Source organism: Bubalus kerabau, chromosome 4 (assembly GCF_029407905.1).
Source record: "Bubalus kerabau isolate K-KA32 ecotype Philippines breed swamp buffalo chromosome 4, PCC_UOA_SB_1v2, whole genome shotgun sequence".
Lineage (NCBI taxonomy): Eukaryota > Metazoa > Chordata > Mammalia > Artiodactyla > Bovidae > Bubalus > Bubalus kerabau.
In genome coordinates, this window is record NC_073627.1 from 180,037,506 (window position 1) to 180,054,349 (window position 16,844).

Sequence of the window (16,844 nt, forward strand, 5' to 3'; positions counted from 1 at the left end):
ATGGCAGGGGCCCTGGGGAGAGGCAGGGTGAAGCAGGAACGCAGGGGGCCCTCCATCTGTGTCCAGCTCTCTCCTCCCACCAGCCTTCCGGCTCCAACCTGAACCGAGGCCGGGGGCAGCGGGCAGCGGGCAGGGGGCAGGGCTGTCCTGCGGAGCCGCAAAGAGGCCTCTGTGTCGGGAGGAGTGGGTATCGGCATCAGTGGGGAGGTCTGAAAAAGCCTGACTAATGAATAGAATGCTAGATTGCTAATTTACAAAAATAGATATGCACCAAGCAACAAAGGTTTACTGCATAGCACAGGGAACTACAGTCAATATCTTGTAATGATCTATAATGGAAAATAATTCAAAAATAATATATGTGTATATGCACAACTGAATCACACAAAATCAGAGTTCTGCTTTTTGAAATTTAGTCATGTTTATCTTTTTGCCAATTTTTCTAACTGTCCTATGGAAATCTAATAACAATGTATGAGCTACAAAATTTTAAATATATTTGTGTAGACTATAAGATTAATATAAATTACTATAATTATAAATGTATTATATTTAAATTATCAGAGAAATGTTAATATGTCTCACTATGATTATATATATATATTTTTTCTTTCCCCTTATATTTCTTCTGATTTTTGCTTTATGTATGTTTCTTTGTTGTTAGGTATCTAGTGGTTTATGATGTCTATCTTCTTTGTGAATTGTACCTTTTATCATTAAGAATATTCATCTTTGTTTCATTTAAAAATAAAGGAAAAGAAAACACCTTACTGCAGCTGAGAACGGGCCTCTCCAGGTCTTAACAACCCATCTCGCTGTTTAGCGAAGTTCCACGCTGGAGGGAGTAGCGGATGGGCATGCCCCGCCCCCCTGGGGTGCTGGAGACCCCGGACTTTGCAGAAACATCCCCCGAGGGGCAAGGGTGCCTGGCCGGCGGATCTGTTCACTGTCGTCTCAGTGCCAGCTCGGCTCTGCGTCTTGGGACCCAGAGTGAAGACACCGTGGTTCCCGCCCTCCTACAGTCCGAGCGTCATTTTCTGGGCGGGGTCACCCAGGCCCCACGAGGGGAACGGGTTGGCCCCAGCTCCGTCAGTGATCCGGAGGCAGCCAGGGCTGGTGGGAGGAGAGCTATACGGCCTTGACTCCTGGGGCCCGCGGGTCAGGACCCTGACGATGGCTGTAGCAGGCATGCTAGGTACTCCTCACCCTCGGGGCTCCGTCCAAGTTCCTCCTGTGTGTTGGTCTGCTTCATCCCCACCACACCCGCACGAGGTAGGAATTTCATATCTCCTTTTTACCCTTGGGGGAATGGGGGCACAGAGAAGTTAAATGACTTGTCCAAGGACACACAGCTACTAAGTGACAGAACCAGGACTTGAACTGGACTGCCGGACTCCAACACCTGCTTCTGACCCAATGCACGCAGGTGTGAGGCCGGGGGGGCTCCTGACCGAACGCACGCAGGTGTGAGGCTGGGGGGGCTCCTGACCGAATGCACGCAGGTGTGAGGCCGGGTGGGCTCCTGACCCAACGCACGCAGGTGTGAGGCCGGGTGGGCTCCTGACCCAACGCACGCAGGTGTGAGGCCGGGTGGGCTCCTGACCCAACGCACGCAGGTGTGAGGCTGGGGGGGGCTCCTGACCCAACGCACGCAGGTGTGAGGCTGGGGGGGCTCCTGACCCAATGCACGCAGGTGTGAGGCTGGGGGGGCTCCTGACCCAACACACGCAGGTGTGAGGCTGGGGGGTGCGGTCTGAAGTGACCTGCACGCCCTGACCTGTGCATGGGCATGCTTCTCCTGTGCCAGGGGAAGAGGACCTCCGTCGCTCTCTTTGTCCCAGAATCCCACATGGTCAGCCTTGTATCTTTCCCAACCACCCATCCACTGTGCGGATGGGAACGTGAGCTCAGAGGCAGCAAGTGACTGGCCCAAGGTCCCACAGCCAGAGAATGGAGTCCCCGGCAGGCGGGACACCGGGCACTCGATAGTCTAGGGGGTTGGGAGTGTCCTCAGGCCCCCACCCCAGCCCCAGGAGATGTCCACAGGGCAGGCAACCCTCCAGGGGGCACAGCAGCAGCAGAGAAGAGCTCTTCTCACTCAGCCCAGTCTCAGACGCTCGTGTCCCACGTGGATTCCCCTCCAATGCTGGTCCCGGGATTCCTGCACCAATGGGGCCGTGCTCGTGAGGGACAGAAACCAGCTGTCCCCATAAAGAGACTCTGCAGTATTGACGTCACCACGTTAGGGGGTGCAGCAGGGGTGTGTGTGGCAGAAGACGCCGGGGCTGGGTGGCTCTGCCTCTAGGCACCTGCTGCCCCAAGGGAGTCTCTCTTCTCTGAGCACCTTCTTTTCATCTGCACAAAGGTAGCCGGGGCCCTACTGCCAAAAGAATGGATCCAGCTGCCCAGAAGTCGGCAGGAGGGAGAGAGCAATGGACGGGGAGGGATGATGGCTCAGCTGACCTCTTCCCACCAGAGAGGAATCACAGGCCACCGCAGCGGAGCCCCTGACCCACCGGGTGACCTTCCCCCCGGCCTTACCAAGATCAGCTGGGGTGGTGATGATGACTTTAGCACCTGACACCCCAGGTTTTCTAACGAGGAAAGTGCCTTGAAGTGGGTAGGGCTGGAGAAAAGGGCCAGAAAAGGGAAAGCTGTCATCACCCCAGACGACTGTGACGCCCCGGCCCCTCTGGAATGACCCCTAACTCTGTGCCACCTAACTGTGCTTTGGTTAAAATGAACTCTCAGGTCCCAGACGCCGAGGCAGCAAAGGAGATCCAGCTACTGGCAAAGGCTCACTGGCCCATCAGTGGCTCCCCCAACTTCGTTCTTCATCCCCATGGCCTGTGTCAATCCCACCCAAAGGGGTCCTGCCAGGCTGAGCACTCCAGGCAGGGGCATCTCCCCTGGAGGAGAAGGGCTGACCGTCCGTCCAGAAGGGACATCACATCCATTTGACCTTTTCCTGCTCCCAAGGCACTGGAGAGGACCCTGCCACGGGTAAAACCTCTGACTGTCACGGATAAAACAGAAGTCTGCCTGTTAGCTGTGTGATCTTGGGGAAGTGGCCTGACCTCTCTCAGCTTGTATCTTCATCTATAAAGTGGGGAAAACATGCCTTCCTCCCAGGTCAGTCACCAACTTAAGGGTGGTGCTCGCGAGTGAAGCAAGTGCAGGGGGCGCTCAGTAAACGGGAGTTCTCATCATTTCATGGTTGTTTAAAAATGGACCTGCAGCCTGTGCAGAATTAAAAGCCATCTCATCTTTCTGTACTGTTACCACAATATTACGCTGATGACATCAGGGGATTACGGGTCTGAATCTGGCATTTCAGTCTAAGTCCTGGCTTCCGGCCCTCGTGTGACCTTGGGTGAGTGATTTTTACCCCTCAAAGCGTGGGTTTCCTCCTCTATAAAAGAGGACGATCATAATCCCACCTCCTCGTGGGGTTTTTTAATGCAAGTTTCATGAAATGATGCCTGTGAGCGCTCAGCTTGGTGTCTGTCAGTCGGCCAGGCACTCCATCACTGTCTGGGATTCTTGTTTCTGTTATTACTAGACTGGGACCCCACGGGATACAAAGTGAGTGGTTTCCCGGACCCTGGCACCCTCAGAGCAACCCTGCAAGGCTAGGATTTTCACCTCCACGCCGAAGAGGAAACCGAGGTTCAGCAGGTCTCTGGTCTGGAGGTCCGTAGGGAGCAGGGGCCATGAGGAGTGTTGCAGGGCCTGTCTGCTCTCCTGGGGTACAGCTGCGGGAAGGCAGAGGACGTCTCTCTCTCCTGCTGCCCGGGCGGGCCCAGCATCCCACCCTCTGGCTCCTGCACACACCATCTCCTCCAGACCCAGAGGGCAGATCCTCTCCTGAGACTTCCCCAGGCGGGCCGAGAAGGGTCAAGGAGCCCCATAGTCACGTGGCCTCGCATGACCACCTCTTCTCAGGGCCTTGGTTTCTCTATCTGAGTGTGACTCACACCGGAAGAGTGAATCCTGACCCCACCACTGACCCGGATGGGGCTTGAACACATCACTTCCCTCTTCTTAGCTTCCGTGTCTTTGCCTACTAAACAGGAGCCAACGGATGGGTGTGATAAGGGGGTGTTAAGTGAAAAAACGAGAGTAAAGCTGTAATTAGTATGATTTAAATGGATTTTTTTTAAGTCTCTCTCTGTGTGTGTCTGTGTACGTACTGTTTCAAAACGACAAAGAACATTTACTAAAATGTTCCCCGTAGCTCTCTCAGGACACTGGGCTCACGACTGTTTTGTTTTTTTTTTTTGACTTCCTTTTGTATATCACTTTTGTAGTTATCCAGTGTTTCTGCCAGAGGACATGTCTCTTCCCATTAGAAATGGACAATTAAAGGCAGACATAATAGCTGCCCTATGGCTCAGGGTGGTCCGGGATGCCCGGCAGACCCCACTGAGCTGGCCTGTGAGTCCCCAGTGAGAGTGAAGTTCCCGCGGTTGTGCTCACGTGCCCCTCCTCATGGGCACCGTGGGGGTGACAGGGTGGTTCCCACAGGCTGGGAGCAGAGGGACCCATCTCCTCCCAAGGCCCCCCATGAAGATGTGACCTCATCTTGGCTGAAGACACAAAAGGAACGGAAATTCCTCATCAGTCTAGAAGGAGAGCAATTAGAAGCCAGAGACCTGGCTCCTAACTCCACTGCCTCCCTTGCTCCCACTTGACCTTAGGGAGGGCACCTGGTCTCCCCGGCCTCAGGTTCCCAGTTTCTCAAAGGATATTCAGCTCTGCCTGCCTCATAGGGGTTTATGAAGAGACAACGAAAGAGTGGATTTGCCAGCGTCTTGCCTCCCGGCCCCCTGAACCACCTGTAAATGGTAGGGCCTCAGGGGTACGGCGCACTTAACACAGGGCTTTGGTGGAAGATAAATTAGTAAAGGTTTAAAATCATCATCTCACCCTGCTATCAACAGCCTGAAGGGTCACACACAGGTGATTTGAGGCCCTCCCACCCAGTGCTGATAATGTCAGGCAGTTGGGACCACCTTGGATGCCTTCTGCACTCCAGCCCATCCTACCTTCTTGCCTCTTCCTCTTTGGTTCTGCCTTCCACACATTACCTGAAGGCAAGACAGCATCCCATCTCTGGGCGTTTACTCTTCCCCACACCCCTATCCTCTGCATCTCCAAATAGTTAAAGGCTGAGTTTACACGCCACTTCTTCCAGGGAGCCCTCCCTGCTTCAACCAATGGGTCTGGACTTCCCATGCTTTCTCTGAGCTTCTTATGTATCACTTTCATTGATCTACTTATGGATCTGTTTTGCCCACTGAGCTAAGAGTTCCATGATGATAGAGTGCATCGATTATCTTTCCCCACCCATCAGGGTCCAGCACAGTAGATCTCAATAAAGCTCGGACGAAAGAATGGCTGTGGCTCACACTGTTTGAAGAGATCGTGTGTCTCCTCCCATCAGACACAAGTGGTGAAAGGGACAGCGTGACAGTTGTCTCTAGAAGTGCTCGTCCCACAAAGCCCTCATGAGCTCAGCGAGCAGGGATGGTGTCCTTTGTCAGGACACCAGCTTTGAGACAAGTGTCCCCATCACTCGTCTCTGCTTTCCACACACGTCAAGGAAGCAAGTCAGCCTCATGACAGGTTGTCAGCACTGGGGACGAGAAAAAGAAGTCCTGACGTGTTGGTAGCCTGTCGTGTTTGGCGAGATGCCACTACCCTGGAGCTCTGGCATCTTATTTCAGCCTCGTGAAACCCCTGTGGGCGGGGCGGGGCCAGGCAGGGCGCTTCTGCATTTGTAAGTGAAGAGGCTGAGGCAAGATGGGATACCAGGTCTGCCCTGGGGGCTGGGCTCTTGGTTTTCTGATACACTGAGCCCACTGGGCTGTGCTGCCCCCTCACCTCCCAGGGAGGGCCAGCCTCAGAAACACCAGGCTGGAGAGGACAGGCAGGGCTGCTAACCCATTTCACAGATGAGAACACTGAGGGTCTGAGGAGTGACTCACAGCCTCAGCAGGTACAGGAGGAGTAAGCTGCAGAGAAGGCTGGAGGGGGAAAGGTGAGGGGGCTGCTCTGGAGCTCTGCGTGGCAACATGAAGCCTCAGGGCTCTGGGAGGATGGGCCAGGGTCCTGCAGCAGGTTGCTTAGCGACCTCCAAGGTGAGAAGACAAGCGAGCCCTGGCCCAGCCAGGCAGCCAGTGTGCCCCCGCTTCTTGCCAGCCTCTCCTGTGTAGCATCTCCTCTGAGGTCAGCGAACTTGGTGAGTGAGGCAGGCGGGGCGGTTCCCCCGTTACAGACAGAGGACCAAGGAGGAGAAACTTGGGTGCCGCCTGCAAAACTCGCCAGTCCACCCAGAGCTCAAAAGTCACCACCAACTCCCACAACCCTTCATGAAAACTGCAAACGAGATTAAAGAACAGTTCTTTCTCTGGTTTTATACACACAAAAGGACAGCATCTGTGGGTGGCTCAGAGGTCCTGACCTGTCAACTAGAGATGTGGTTACCTGGCTTCAGCGGGTGACATGGGATTCTGGACGTGGCCGAGGGTGGGGCCCCCAGGCAGGCAGCACAGGGAGTGTGGGTCCCTCTCCTTATCCACGCTCCGACCTGCTGCTCCTGGGAGCTCAGAGCCCTGGTTTCACCTGGAGGAGGCAGAGGGGCCTTTTGCTGGGGGAGGCGCAGGACACAGGGCCTGCGTGTGGCTCTGCATAGAGGGGAAGCCGACTGCCAGGCCCAGGAGGGGCAGTGCCATGAGGGCCAGCTCGCCCACCTCAAGGTGCTGAAGGTGAGTCAGGACACTGGAGGGCATGGGGCTCCTGAACGCTGCAGCCCATGGCCTCAGCTGGCCCAGGGGGCCGAGAGTTAGAGACTTTCTGGGCTTGGAAGGAACCTTGAAGGTCTTCAAATCCACCCCCCGTTTGATGCCCTCCCCAAAGCGTAGCCCTCTGCGGTTGCTTGTTCACCTCCAGTGCTGGGGAACTCAGTCCAGCCCGGGACAGATTGAATTACACTGGGCTCTGTCCCTTCCACCCTTGGTTCCGGTTCTGACCCCCGAGCAGGAAGAGAGCAAGCATGGTCTCCATGGTGACCCGCAGAGGCCTCCCCATCCCTGGAGCCCTTGGCTGAGGTCCCGCATCTCCAGCTCAGCATCCATGCCCCAGCCTGGTCCCCACACCCTCCCGCTCTTGGCCAGAGTCCATCTCCACGTTCAGGGCTGGGGTGGCTCTCTGGCCTCCAGTTTTGCGCGGTGAGTGCTGGGGGGTCAGTCCCGCACCACCTCCCTCTGGACCTTCCACCTTCATGGGTCGGCCCCAGGGTCCCGCCACTAAGTTGACGGCAAGTCCCGGCCAATCTGTCAGCCTGGCTCAGGTGGTGCCAGCCCCGGCCCATCATCATGCCCTGGGGTCCTGAGCATGCGGGCCGGGACCTCGGTCATTGTGCTGAGCCCTCTTCCGAGCTGGTCTCCCCGAGGACTTGGGCGTGGATGGCTCGGCCCGCCAGCTCTAAGTGTTAGTCTCCACGATGCACTTGAGGAACATGGTGTCGTCCTTCACGTAGGCATGCTTGGGCGACTGCAGCTTGTTGAGGGGGAAGAAGAGCGGGCAGCCGCTGGCCACGTTGGTCTCGCTCTGGGGCCGCTGGAAGGAAGCGGAGTTCAGGTCGGGCCGGAAGGCGTCGATGGCGTGTTCACGGTTGTTCTGGTCCAGCAGCATGAAGGTGACCTGCCGGGCAGTGTGCTAGGAGGTCAGGCCCAGGTCTGACCCAGGCCATCCCTCTGATGCTGAGCTCACACTGCTGTTGCTTTGATTTAGCTCCTCCGGACTCTTTTGCAACCCCATGGATGATAACCAGCCAGGCTCCTCTGTCCACGGGATTTTCTGGGCCAGAATACTGGAGTGGGTAGCCATTCCCTTCTCCAGGGCATCTTCCCCACCCAGGGATCAAACCCACATCTCCTGCACTGAAGGTGGATTCCTTACCACTGTGCCACCGGGAAAGCCTGAGCTCACACTGAGCAGAAGCCAAAGAAAGAAATAAGAGCCACACGTGGCACGTGGTGAGAGCTTGAAAGTAGAAACTCCTGGTACTGTGAGCCGGCTCCAGGGGTGTTCTACAATCAGGGCTCAGACGTTCTATCCGACAGGAAGGGGTAATTGTCAACTGTGGTTGGCTGTTAGGGGCTAAAGGCGAGACTGAGTCCTGACAAGGAGGCTGGACCCCTTAAACCAAGATGCCCCTTTCTGCTCGGAGAGGTTGACCCTTCAATGGCAGCTGGATCCTCTGGGACAAGGCAGAGGAGTAAGAGCAGCCAGGCCTTCCACTGAGCAGATGTCAATCCCATCCTGAAACACAAACCCAGCTTCTGTTCTGCACAGGGGCCCTGTGTGTCCCCAGGAAGCCAGTGATCTTGAAGTGACATATATTCTCCCCTCCGGCCCACACCACTGAAATACCCGTCACCCCCGCCGCAATGGTTCTCAAACTCGGCTGCACTTTAGAATTCCCTGGGAAGGTCTGAAAATTCCCAGTGCCCAAGGGCTCACTGTTTACCGTAGCGGGGCCCAGTCATTAGAATTTTTAAAACTCCCCCAGAACGTATGGGAACCGGTTTTGACCTACTGACTCATACCCAGACCCTGTGGCACCCTGCCCCCAGCTATTGGCTCTCCCTCATCCCCCTTCACCCCCGCTGAGGTCTGGAGTCCACATTCTCCCCCACCCTCTTGCTGCTGCTGCTCACCTGCGGGGGAATGCCTGCCACACCTCCGCCTCCGGCTGCCCTTTGAAACATTCTTGGCAAACTTTATTTTTTAGAGCAGTTTTAGGTGCATGGCAAAATTGAATGGAAAATACAGAGATTTCAAGTCTCGCCACGCTGCCTCCTACGCTGTCAACGTCCCCCACCCGAGAGGAACATTGGCTGCAACTGATGAACCTATGCTGAGACATCATGTTCACCCGAGGCCCCTAGTTTGCTTTAGGGTTCACGCCTGGTTTTGTACACTCTCAGGTCTGGACGATGTGCAAGGACAGGACTCTGTCATTATCGTATCCGAGTATCTAGTAGTGAGCGTTAGTGCCTCAGTCGTGTCCGCTCTTTGCAATCTCATGGACCGGTGCCCTCCAGGCTCCTCTGTCCGTGGGAGTCTCCAGGCAAGAATACTGGAGTGGGTTGCCATGCCCTTCTCCAGGGGATCTTCCTGATCCCAGGGATCGAACCCAGGTCTCCTGCATTGCAGGCGGATTCTTGACCGTCTGAGTTACAGGGAAGTCCCTCAGAGTATTTACACTGCCCTAAATCCTCTGCGTTCCACCTATTCATCTCTCCTCTCCTCCATGAAACCCTGGCAACCTTTGATTTTCTCACTGTCTTCACAGTTTGCCTCTTCCAGAATATCATATAATTGGAATCCTACCATATGTGGGCTGCCATCTATGGGGTCGCACAGAGTCGGACACCACTGAAGCGACTTGGCAGCAGCAGCAGCAGCAGCAGCAGCAGTATGTAGCTTCTTCAGATTGACTTCTTTCACTCAGTTAACATGCATTTAAGGTTCCTCCATATCTTTTTGTGGCTCCCTAGCTTATTTCTTTGGAGTGCTAAGTAATACTCTATTGTCTAGATGGGCCGCAGTTTATCCATGCATTCATCTACTGAAGGACATCTTGGCTGCTTCCAAGTTTTGGCAGTTATGAATAAAGGTGCTATCAATATCCGTCTGCAGGGTTTTGGGTGGACTTAAGTTTTCAACTCATTTGAGTAAATGCCAAGGCATGTGATCTCTGGGTCACATGGTAAGAGTTTGTTCAGTTTTGTAAGAAACTGCCAAACCGTCATCCAAAGTGGCTGGACCATTTTATATTCCCACCAGCAATGCATGAGGGCCCTGCTGCGCCACGTCCTTGCCAACACTTGGTGTTGTCAGCATTGGATTTTGGCCATTCTTAAATGGATATGGTGGCATCTGCCTCTCGCCCTTTTTCTGAGAGTGCTGCTGGCAGGCTAGACCCACAGTACCTCCTATAGAAGTTTTCTTTATTCACCCCGCTGTGTGAACTCCATCTCTACATGTCTTCCAGGGTGGCTGGTCCAGGCATTTCAGCTCCTGGACTCATGCAAGCAGCAGCCTTGGCTACTAGGGGGGAACTCAGGCTCTTGTTTCATAAGCGGGGAAACTGATAACACAGAAGGTGAAGGGCTCTCTGCACACAGGTAAGCTTGTGGCTAACCCAGGAGCAGGACCCAGGTCTCCTCCACCCGAGGAAGCCCCTCGTTTCCCAGGCCCGTACCTTGTTCCTGAAAGGCCATGGCAGCAGAGCATCGTACTCCCCTCTCATGATCACGATGAAGAGGGACAGGTGGGTCCTCTTCCCTGTCCCATCCCCATTCAGGTACAGCCGCAGGCACAGCTTGTATCCATACTTGGCGGTGTAGAAAGCTGAAATGCGGAAGCCAGAGTCATCGCCAGGGCAGCCGGCCAGTGCTAGACTTTGCAGATGAGGAAACTGGGGCTGGCAGTTAGGCAGGCCCAGGTCATGGCCCCAGACTGTGACATCTGGGATTGGAGCCGCTTCTCCACCATAGAGCATCAGGGGCTTCCCCGGTGGCTCAGCAGTAAAGAATCTGCCTGCAAGGCCGGAGACACGGCTTCAAACCCTGGGTCAGGAAGATCCCCTGGAGAAGGAAATGGCAACCCTCTCCAGTGTTTTTGCCTGGGAAATCCCACAGACAGAGGAGCCTGGCGGGCTACAGTCCATGGGGTCGCAAAAGAGTTGAACATGACTCAACAATAAACAAAAACATAGAGCATTAAATCTTGGAGACCACCTGAACCGCTGGATGTCAAGGGCCACCAGAATCGCAGACTGCCAGGACCCAGGCCTGGAGTTTCTGACTCAGCAGTGCAGGGTGAGGACTGAGAATTTACGATTCTGCCAGGGGACAGAGGTGCTGCTGGCCCCACCACACTCCCGATTTAACCTACGTGCACTTCGTAGTCAGGAGCCGGAGCCCAGCAAGGGGAAGTGGCCACCCCACAAAGTCACAGCGAGCTGGGGTCAGGGCCAGAGTGAGGGGCCCAGCCTCCTATGTCCCAACACGCAGCTCTTTCTGCGGCCCCAGGCTAAGCAGCTGGGGTCTCCTGGGGGCTGGGAGGAGTGGGGAGGCTCACAGCCTTCCTCAGCACAGGCCCCTGGGATGAATCATCCCCTGGTGATTAGGTGTAGGGCCTGTGGGCTCTCGCCCTGGGCAGCTGAAAGAGCCATCTGAGTGTGGGTTCCAGCAGCTGCCCCCATGAGGGCCCGTCTGGGAGGGGCAGAGCGGGGACAGCTTGTGCAGGGCAGGAAGGCATGGAGCGGGGACAGGCTGACGGTCTGACTCATCTCTGCCCTCTGTGCTTTGGTAGAACAGGAAGCCAGAGACACTGCTTGCTTTTTCCCTCTTTGGAAAGCAGCCAGGACAAAAAGCTTACGTGTAGAGGGCAAGGCCACCCCACGAAAGAGCTGCCCCGGTTCCTGAGGCAAGGCGCCTGGCTTGGGGGCCCATGCTCCCTCTTAATCCTAGCGCTTTTGGGCTTGGGTGAGTCAGAGGACCTGACGGACCGGAAAGGAATGAGGTTGGAGTAGACGTGAGTGGGGGTTAACACTGCCTTCAGCAGAAATCCTCCTTAACAACCCACCCATTTTCCTTAGACGCACACGAGGGAGGCAAGGGGAAAAGCACAAGGTCTGAGCACAGACATGCACAGCATTACGTAAGCAGGGCTCAGCTAAGCAAGAGCAACGCCGACCGAGTAACTGCCTGCTTTACACAAGATAGTGTGCCAGGCCCCGGGATCCCAGAAATGAGTAAGAACTGCCCTGATTTACACAATACTCACTCACATGCTCCCCACAATTGCACACAGATGCCTGTGGTTTTACCTAGATCTCCCCTTGTCTGATTTCAGGTCACTGGGTCTCGGAGGGCTGGGGCACCTGTGAAAGCCATTCTCCACTCCCCTTGAGTCTGCACAGACTCGGGTTCACAGTGCACTCTCTTTCAAAACTGGTATCCACACAAACGACTGAGATGACTTATTCCTAGTTGCAGAATGTAACTGGTGTTCACGGAGGCAGAAGGCCAGCCTGGTGCCAAAAGCCTCTGCTCCACACGGCGGGGTGAGGAGGAGCCCACCACTTCCACGGGCCTGGCAGGGCCGGGCCTCTGAACGGCCTCAGGCCTCACCGTACGCAGCACGGCTGTCAGAGTGGACCACCCTCTACCCACCGCTCGTCTCCTGGGCCCGTGGGGTCTGCCTCCCCTGCGGGTGCCGGTACCCGCTGCCCCGCACTTGCCGCCCCGCGCTTGCCGCCCCGGGAGCAGCTACCTGGGGAGAAGAGGCTGGCGGTCCTGCCACAGGCCGACTCGTGACACCGCCGGGCGACGTTGGTGATCTTCCAGAGGAAGCTGCCGTCGTAGGAGGCCTCCTCCACGAGGCGCAGGCTCTGCTCCAGCTTGCCCAAGGCCTGGTCCTTCTGGGCCAGGGTCTGCTGCAACTCCAGAACCTGAGGCGGGGGAGCCCATTTAGCCAGAGGCACAGAACCCAGCCTGAGTGTGAGGTAGGGACGGCGGGATGTAGAGACAGACACAGCTGTTCCGCAGATGGCCTTCCTGACCTTGCCTCCCTCAGCCGCAGGCGTCTCTCTCTGCATATGCTGCCCTCCTGCCTGGAATTCCTCTCCCTCCCTTCCCCACTGGCCAACTCCTATTCATCCGTCAGGAACCTGGCTCACATAGCCCTTCCTCTGGGAAGTCTTTGACCTGCCCTAGTTCCGCTGGTTTCCCTCTTTCTTCTCTGTTCTTACAAGCATCTGCGGTATATTTTTCTGCTTTTCCTACAGGATAGATGGTCTCCCCTATCAAGGGCTGGGCCCATGCTCATTTTATCTGTGGCCATTTGGCTCAGACGGTAAAGAATGTGCCTGCAACACAGGAGATGCAGGTTTGATCCTTGGGTTGGGAAGACCCCTGGAGAAGGGAGTGGCAACCTACTCCAGTATTCTTGTCTGGAGAATTCCATGGACAGAGGTACCTGGCGGGCTACAGTCCATGGGGTTCCAAGGAGTTGGACATGACTGAGTGACTTCCACATGATTTGCATAGTGCCTGGCATGTAAGGGTTGAGCCACAAAACTTGTCAAGGAACTGAAGACATGGTCACTGCCCTTGTGGGGAGCGGGCAGGCACTGCCTTCCAACAAGGGCAAGAATTGCATAAATCAATCCTTCACTCTGTCCCTCAAAGCCCGTGTTGGGCTCTTCTAGTAGTTCCTCCACTGACATTTGAAAAAAAATACAAATTTATTCCCAGGGATACTCAGGTAGGGAAGTCAGGAATGGAAGTGAGTGTCCTTAAAGAAAATCAAATCCCTAATTTTACAGATGAAAAAGTCACAGTCCTGTGACTTGCTCAGATCTACATAGCAAGTGAATGGTGGGCCTGGAACCAAAATCCAGGCTGAGCTCAACATAAGATGGTGATGTAATATTGTTGCCCCACAAGAAGCAACACAGCATTGTGACTGGTCATATTAAGAGAAGGAGAAGCTCTGCAACAAAGGAGGTTACAGTCTAACTCAACCAAGAACTGTCAGATAAGTGAATTATCTGGTGGTGTGGTACCATCATGCTGAAGGGTGGAATTCTTTAGAGACTGAGCCAGAACACAAGAAACACGGTGCTCTGAAGAAGTGTGGACACTGGGGGTGTTTAGCCTAAAGAAGGAAACATTCAGGCAGGGCATTATTACTGACTTCTCATCTCCGAAGAACTTCCATGGGGGCTAGAAGTCAGATGTTTTGTGGGCCCCAAGGGGCAGGGAAGACAGAGGGACTAATTTTGGCTTAGTATGAGGGAGAGCTTTCTAAGCGTGAAAAGTGTCCGACAGTGGAATGAGGTGCTTGGGGTGGGAATAGTCTACTGAAGAAGAATTGACGCAAACAAAAGGAAGAGCTGGATGGGGGGTTGAACTATCACTTCTGCTTCAGTCCTCTTCCTAGAAGGTCTCAGGACATAGGAGAGAGATTTTTGATGGGGGCATGGCTGGTCTCTGCAGGGAGGAGGCATAGGAGGAAGGCTGGTCCATTTGCTCTGGAGACCAGATGGGGCAAGGGGTGGGGGGACCCTGAGCTGCCTTGAAGGAGAACTTGCCTCCCAGGCTCACCCTCTGCTCCAGGCTCAGGATGTGTTCGCGGTCCAGCTGGCTCTGGTGAATGGAGGCGGCCAGGGCCAGGTGGGAGGCCTCCACCTCCTTGTTGAGGACGGCGACAATGTTCTCGAACACGCACAGCTTCCCTTCCAGCTCGGTCAGGAGCTTCTCCTTCATGAAGTGATGCAGGGCCAGGTCGTCCTGGCTCTCGGAGCAGGGGGCCCGGTAGCAGTCCACCTCCAGGTCCCCAGCCACCTCCACGTCCCCCTGCAGCTGCAGGTCTGACAGGTTCCGTTCCAGGGCCATGGGCCCGTACCCCAGGCCAGAGCCCAGCTGGGCCTTCCACTGCTTCATGAACCCCAACAGCAGGTTCAGGTGGGCGGCCTGGGAGGTGACCTCATGCTCCTCCACGAACTTTGGGCTTCCCTACCGAGAGAGTGGGGCTGATCAGTGAAAACAGAGGAGGAGGAGGATGGAGCACCAAGGAGCCAAGGAGAGTCCTGCCATCACAGGTTACCAAGGGATGTCATATCCATTCACCCAGCAACGGGAAGTACACAGCGAGAGGGATGTGGAGAAGGGCCCTGGCGTTAGACACGCCCATGCTGAGCCGTGTGCACTCCAGCTTCCAGAGCAGCCGTTCTGTCCTGCCCTCAAGCACAGTGACGATTCAGGACCATGGAGAGAGGCACAGGGGTTGGGGGTAGTGGGGAGGGGAGGGTCATTTTTGGGATGCTACTACAATGCTCAGGTGAGACTTTAAGAAGACCTCCCCTGAATACAAAGATGATTTACTAGTGATTTTGTGGCTTGTGAGCCACGTAAGGTACATCCAGAGCAGCAGCTGGATGTTGGGGGAAAACCTGAGGGGCTGAGCAAGGAGGTCTGAGACTGCAGGGTACAGACCTCCTTTCTCACACCTAGATACTTACCTTGAAGGAGCAGCCAACACCTGCAAAGGGGCACCCAACTCCAGCCTCAGCCACCTCGGGGTGATCCTGGAAATAAGAACCACGTCACTGGATGTTGCTGGGGTCCCAGTGGCATGGGGGCTGTCTGTGAGGCACCAACATCCACCAGGCAGGGGCTGGGCTGGGCCACGAAACTTTGCACACGCTGTTCGGTCTACCTGGCTGATTTCTTTCCACCCTTCAAGCTTCAGCCCTTCTGTGACCCTCCTTCAAAATGAGATCAGAGCTCCTGCTGTGATCCTGGGAAGCACTGCCGCCCCTCTTGCTGGGACGGGTTCCACCCAACTCACTCTTTGGTTGCCCCCACTGGTCTGGGAGCTTGACGAGGGTCCCAAACAAGCAACCTGGCAATACCGTTAACCTATGCGTAGGTCTGAGGAGTTTGGAAAATGGCTTTCATGGTCATAGTTCTTCTGAGGGCCCCAAACAACACTCGGGGATGGCAGGGTAGGTTTTCTGTTCCCATTTGATTGATGAAGAAACTGAGGCTCACAGAGGGGAAGGGATTTACTCAAGGAGGAACAGCTAGGAGGCTGCACAGCTCCAGGACTCTTCCCACCCCATATCTCTTGTCATTCAGCCGCTAAGTCGTGTCGGTCTCTTTTTGACCCCATGCACTGCAGCACTCTGGGCTTCCCTGTCCTTCACTATCTCCCAGAATTTGCTCAAGCTCATGTCCATTGAGTTGGTGATGCCATCTCTGTCTCTTACCAAAAGTAAACCCAAGAGAGACTGGGAGGACTTTTTTTTCCCCCAAAACATACACCTGTAAAGGCCTTAAATACAGAATATATAAAGAACTCTTACAATTCAATAATAAGACAGACAGCCTAACACAAAATGGGTAAAACACTGAACAGATACTTCATAAAAGGAGACACATAAATGACAAGCCTATGAAAGTAGGTTCATCATCACCAGTTGTCAGAGAAACGCAAATTATTATAAAATGCCATTGTCCGCTCACTAAATGGCTAAAATTTAAAAAGAATGGCAATACCAAGCTTTGGGGAGAATGTGGAGGAACTGGAAAATACTTGCAGGTTGCTAGTGGGAATAAAAGTTATGACCAACCAGACAGCATATTGAAAAGCAGAGACATTACTTTGCTAACAAAGGTCCGTCAAGTCAAGGCTATGGTTTTTCCTGTGGTCATGTATGGATGTGAGAGTTGGACTGTGAAGAAGGCTGAGCGCTAAAGAATTGATGCTTTAGAACTGTGGTGTTGGAGAAGACTCTTGAGAGTCCCTTGGACTGCAAGGAGATCCAACCAGTCCATTCTAAAGGAGATCAGCCCTGGGTGTTCTTTGGAAGGAATGATGCTAAAGCTGAAACTCCAGTACTTTGGCCACCTCATGCGAAGAGTTGACTCATTGGAAAAGACTCTGATGCTGGGACGGATTGGGGGCAGGAGGAGAAGGGGACGACAGAGGCTGAGATGGCTGGATGGCATCACTGACTCGATGGACGTGAGTCTGAGTGAACTCCGGGAGTTGGTGATGGACAGGGAGGCCTGGTGTGCTGCGATTCACGGGGTCGCAAAGAGTTGGACACGACTGAGCGACTGAACTGAACTGAACAGAGTGGGAATGCAAAACGGTGCAGCTGCTTTGGGACAAACTATGCAGCATCTCATAAAGTTAAATCATAAAGGAACTTACAGACCATGCTTACCAAGCCAGCAGATAACCCACACATT

The 16,844-nt window shown here is 54.6% G+C and overlaps 2 protein-coding genes across 5 annotated transcripts in view; one reads left to right on the plus strand and one right to left on the minus strand.

Annotated features, from left to right (window-relative positions):
• On the plus strand, positions 1–4,142 carry LOC129651069 (uncharacterized). Its single transcript, XM_055579790.1, has 3 exons — positions 1–22; positions 782–1,272; positions 2,366–4,142. The coding sequence occupies exons 1-3, from the start codon at positions 1–3 to the stop codon at positions 2,579–2,581; spliced, it is 729 nt and encodes a 242-aa protein (XP_055435765.1). The 3' UTR covers positions 2,582–4,142.
• The window catches only part of TRAF1 (TNF receptor associated factor 1), a 27,204-nt gene continuing 14,477 nt past the window's right edge, over positions 4,118–16,844 (minus strand). For all 4 annotated transcript variants that reach the window (XM_055579512.1, XM_055579510.1, XM_055579511.1 and 1 more), the window contains 5 exons: positions 15,107–15,172; positions 14,190–14,600; positions 12,355–12,532; positions 10,277–10,425; positions 4,118–7,707 (listed from right to left, as the gene is read on the minus strand). In XM_055579512.1, coding sequence (XP_055435487.1) covers positions 7,489–7,707; positions 10,277–10,425; positions 12,355–12,532; positions 14,190–14,600; positions 15,107–15,172 — 1,023 coding nt within the window. In that variant the 3' untranslated portion in view covers positions 4,118–7,488. The remainder of the gene's footprint in view (positions 7,708–10,276; positions 10,426–12,354; positions 12,533–14,189; positions 14,601–15,106; positions 15,173–16,844) is intronic.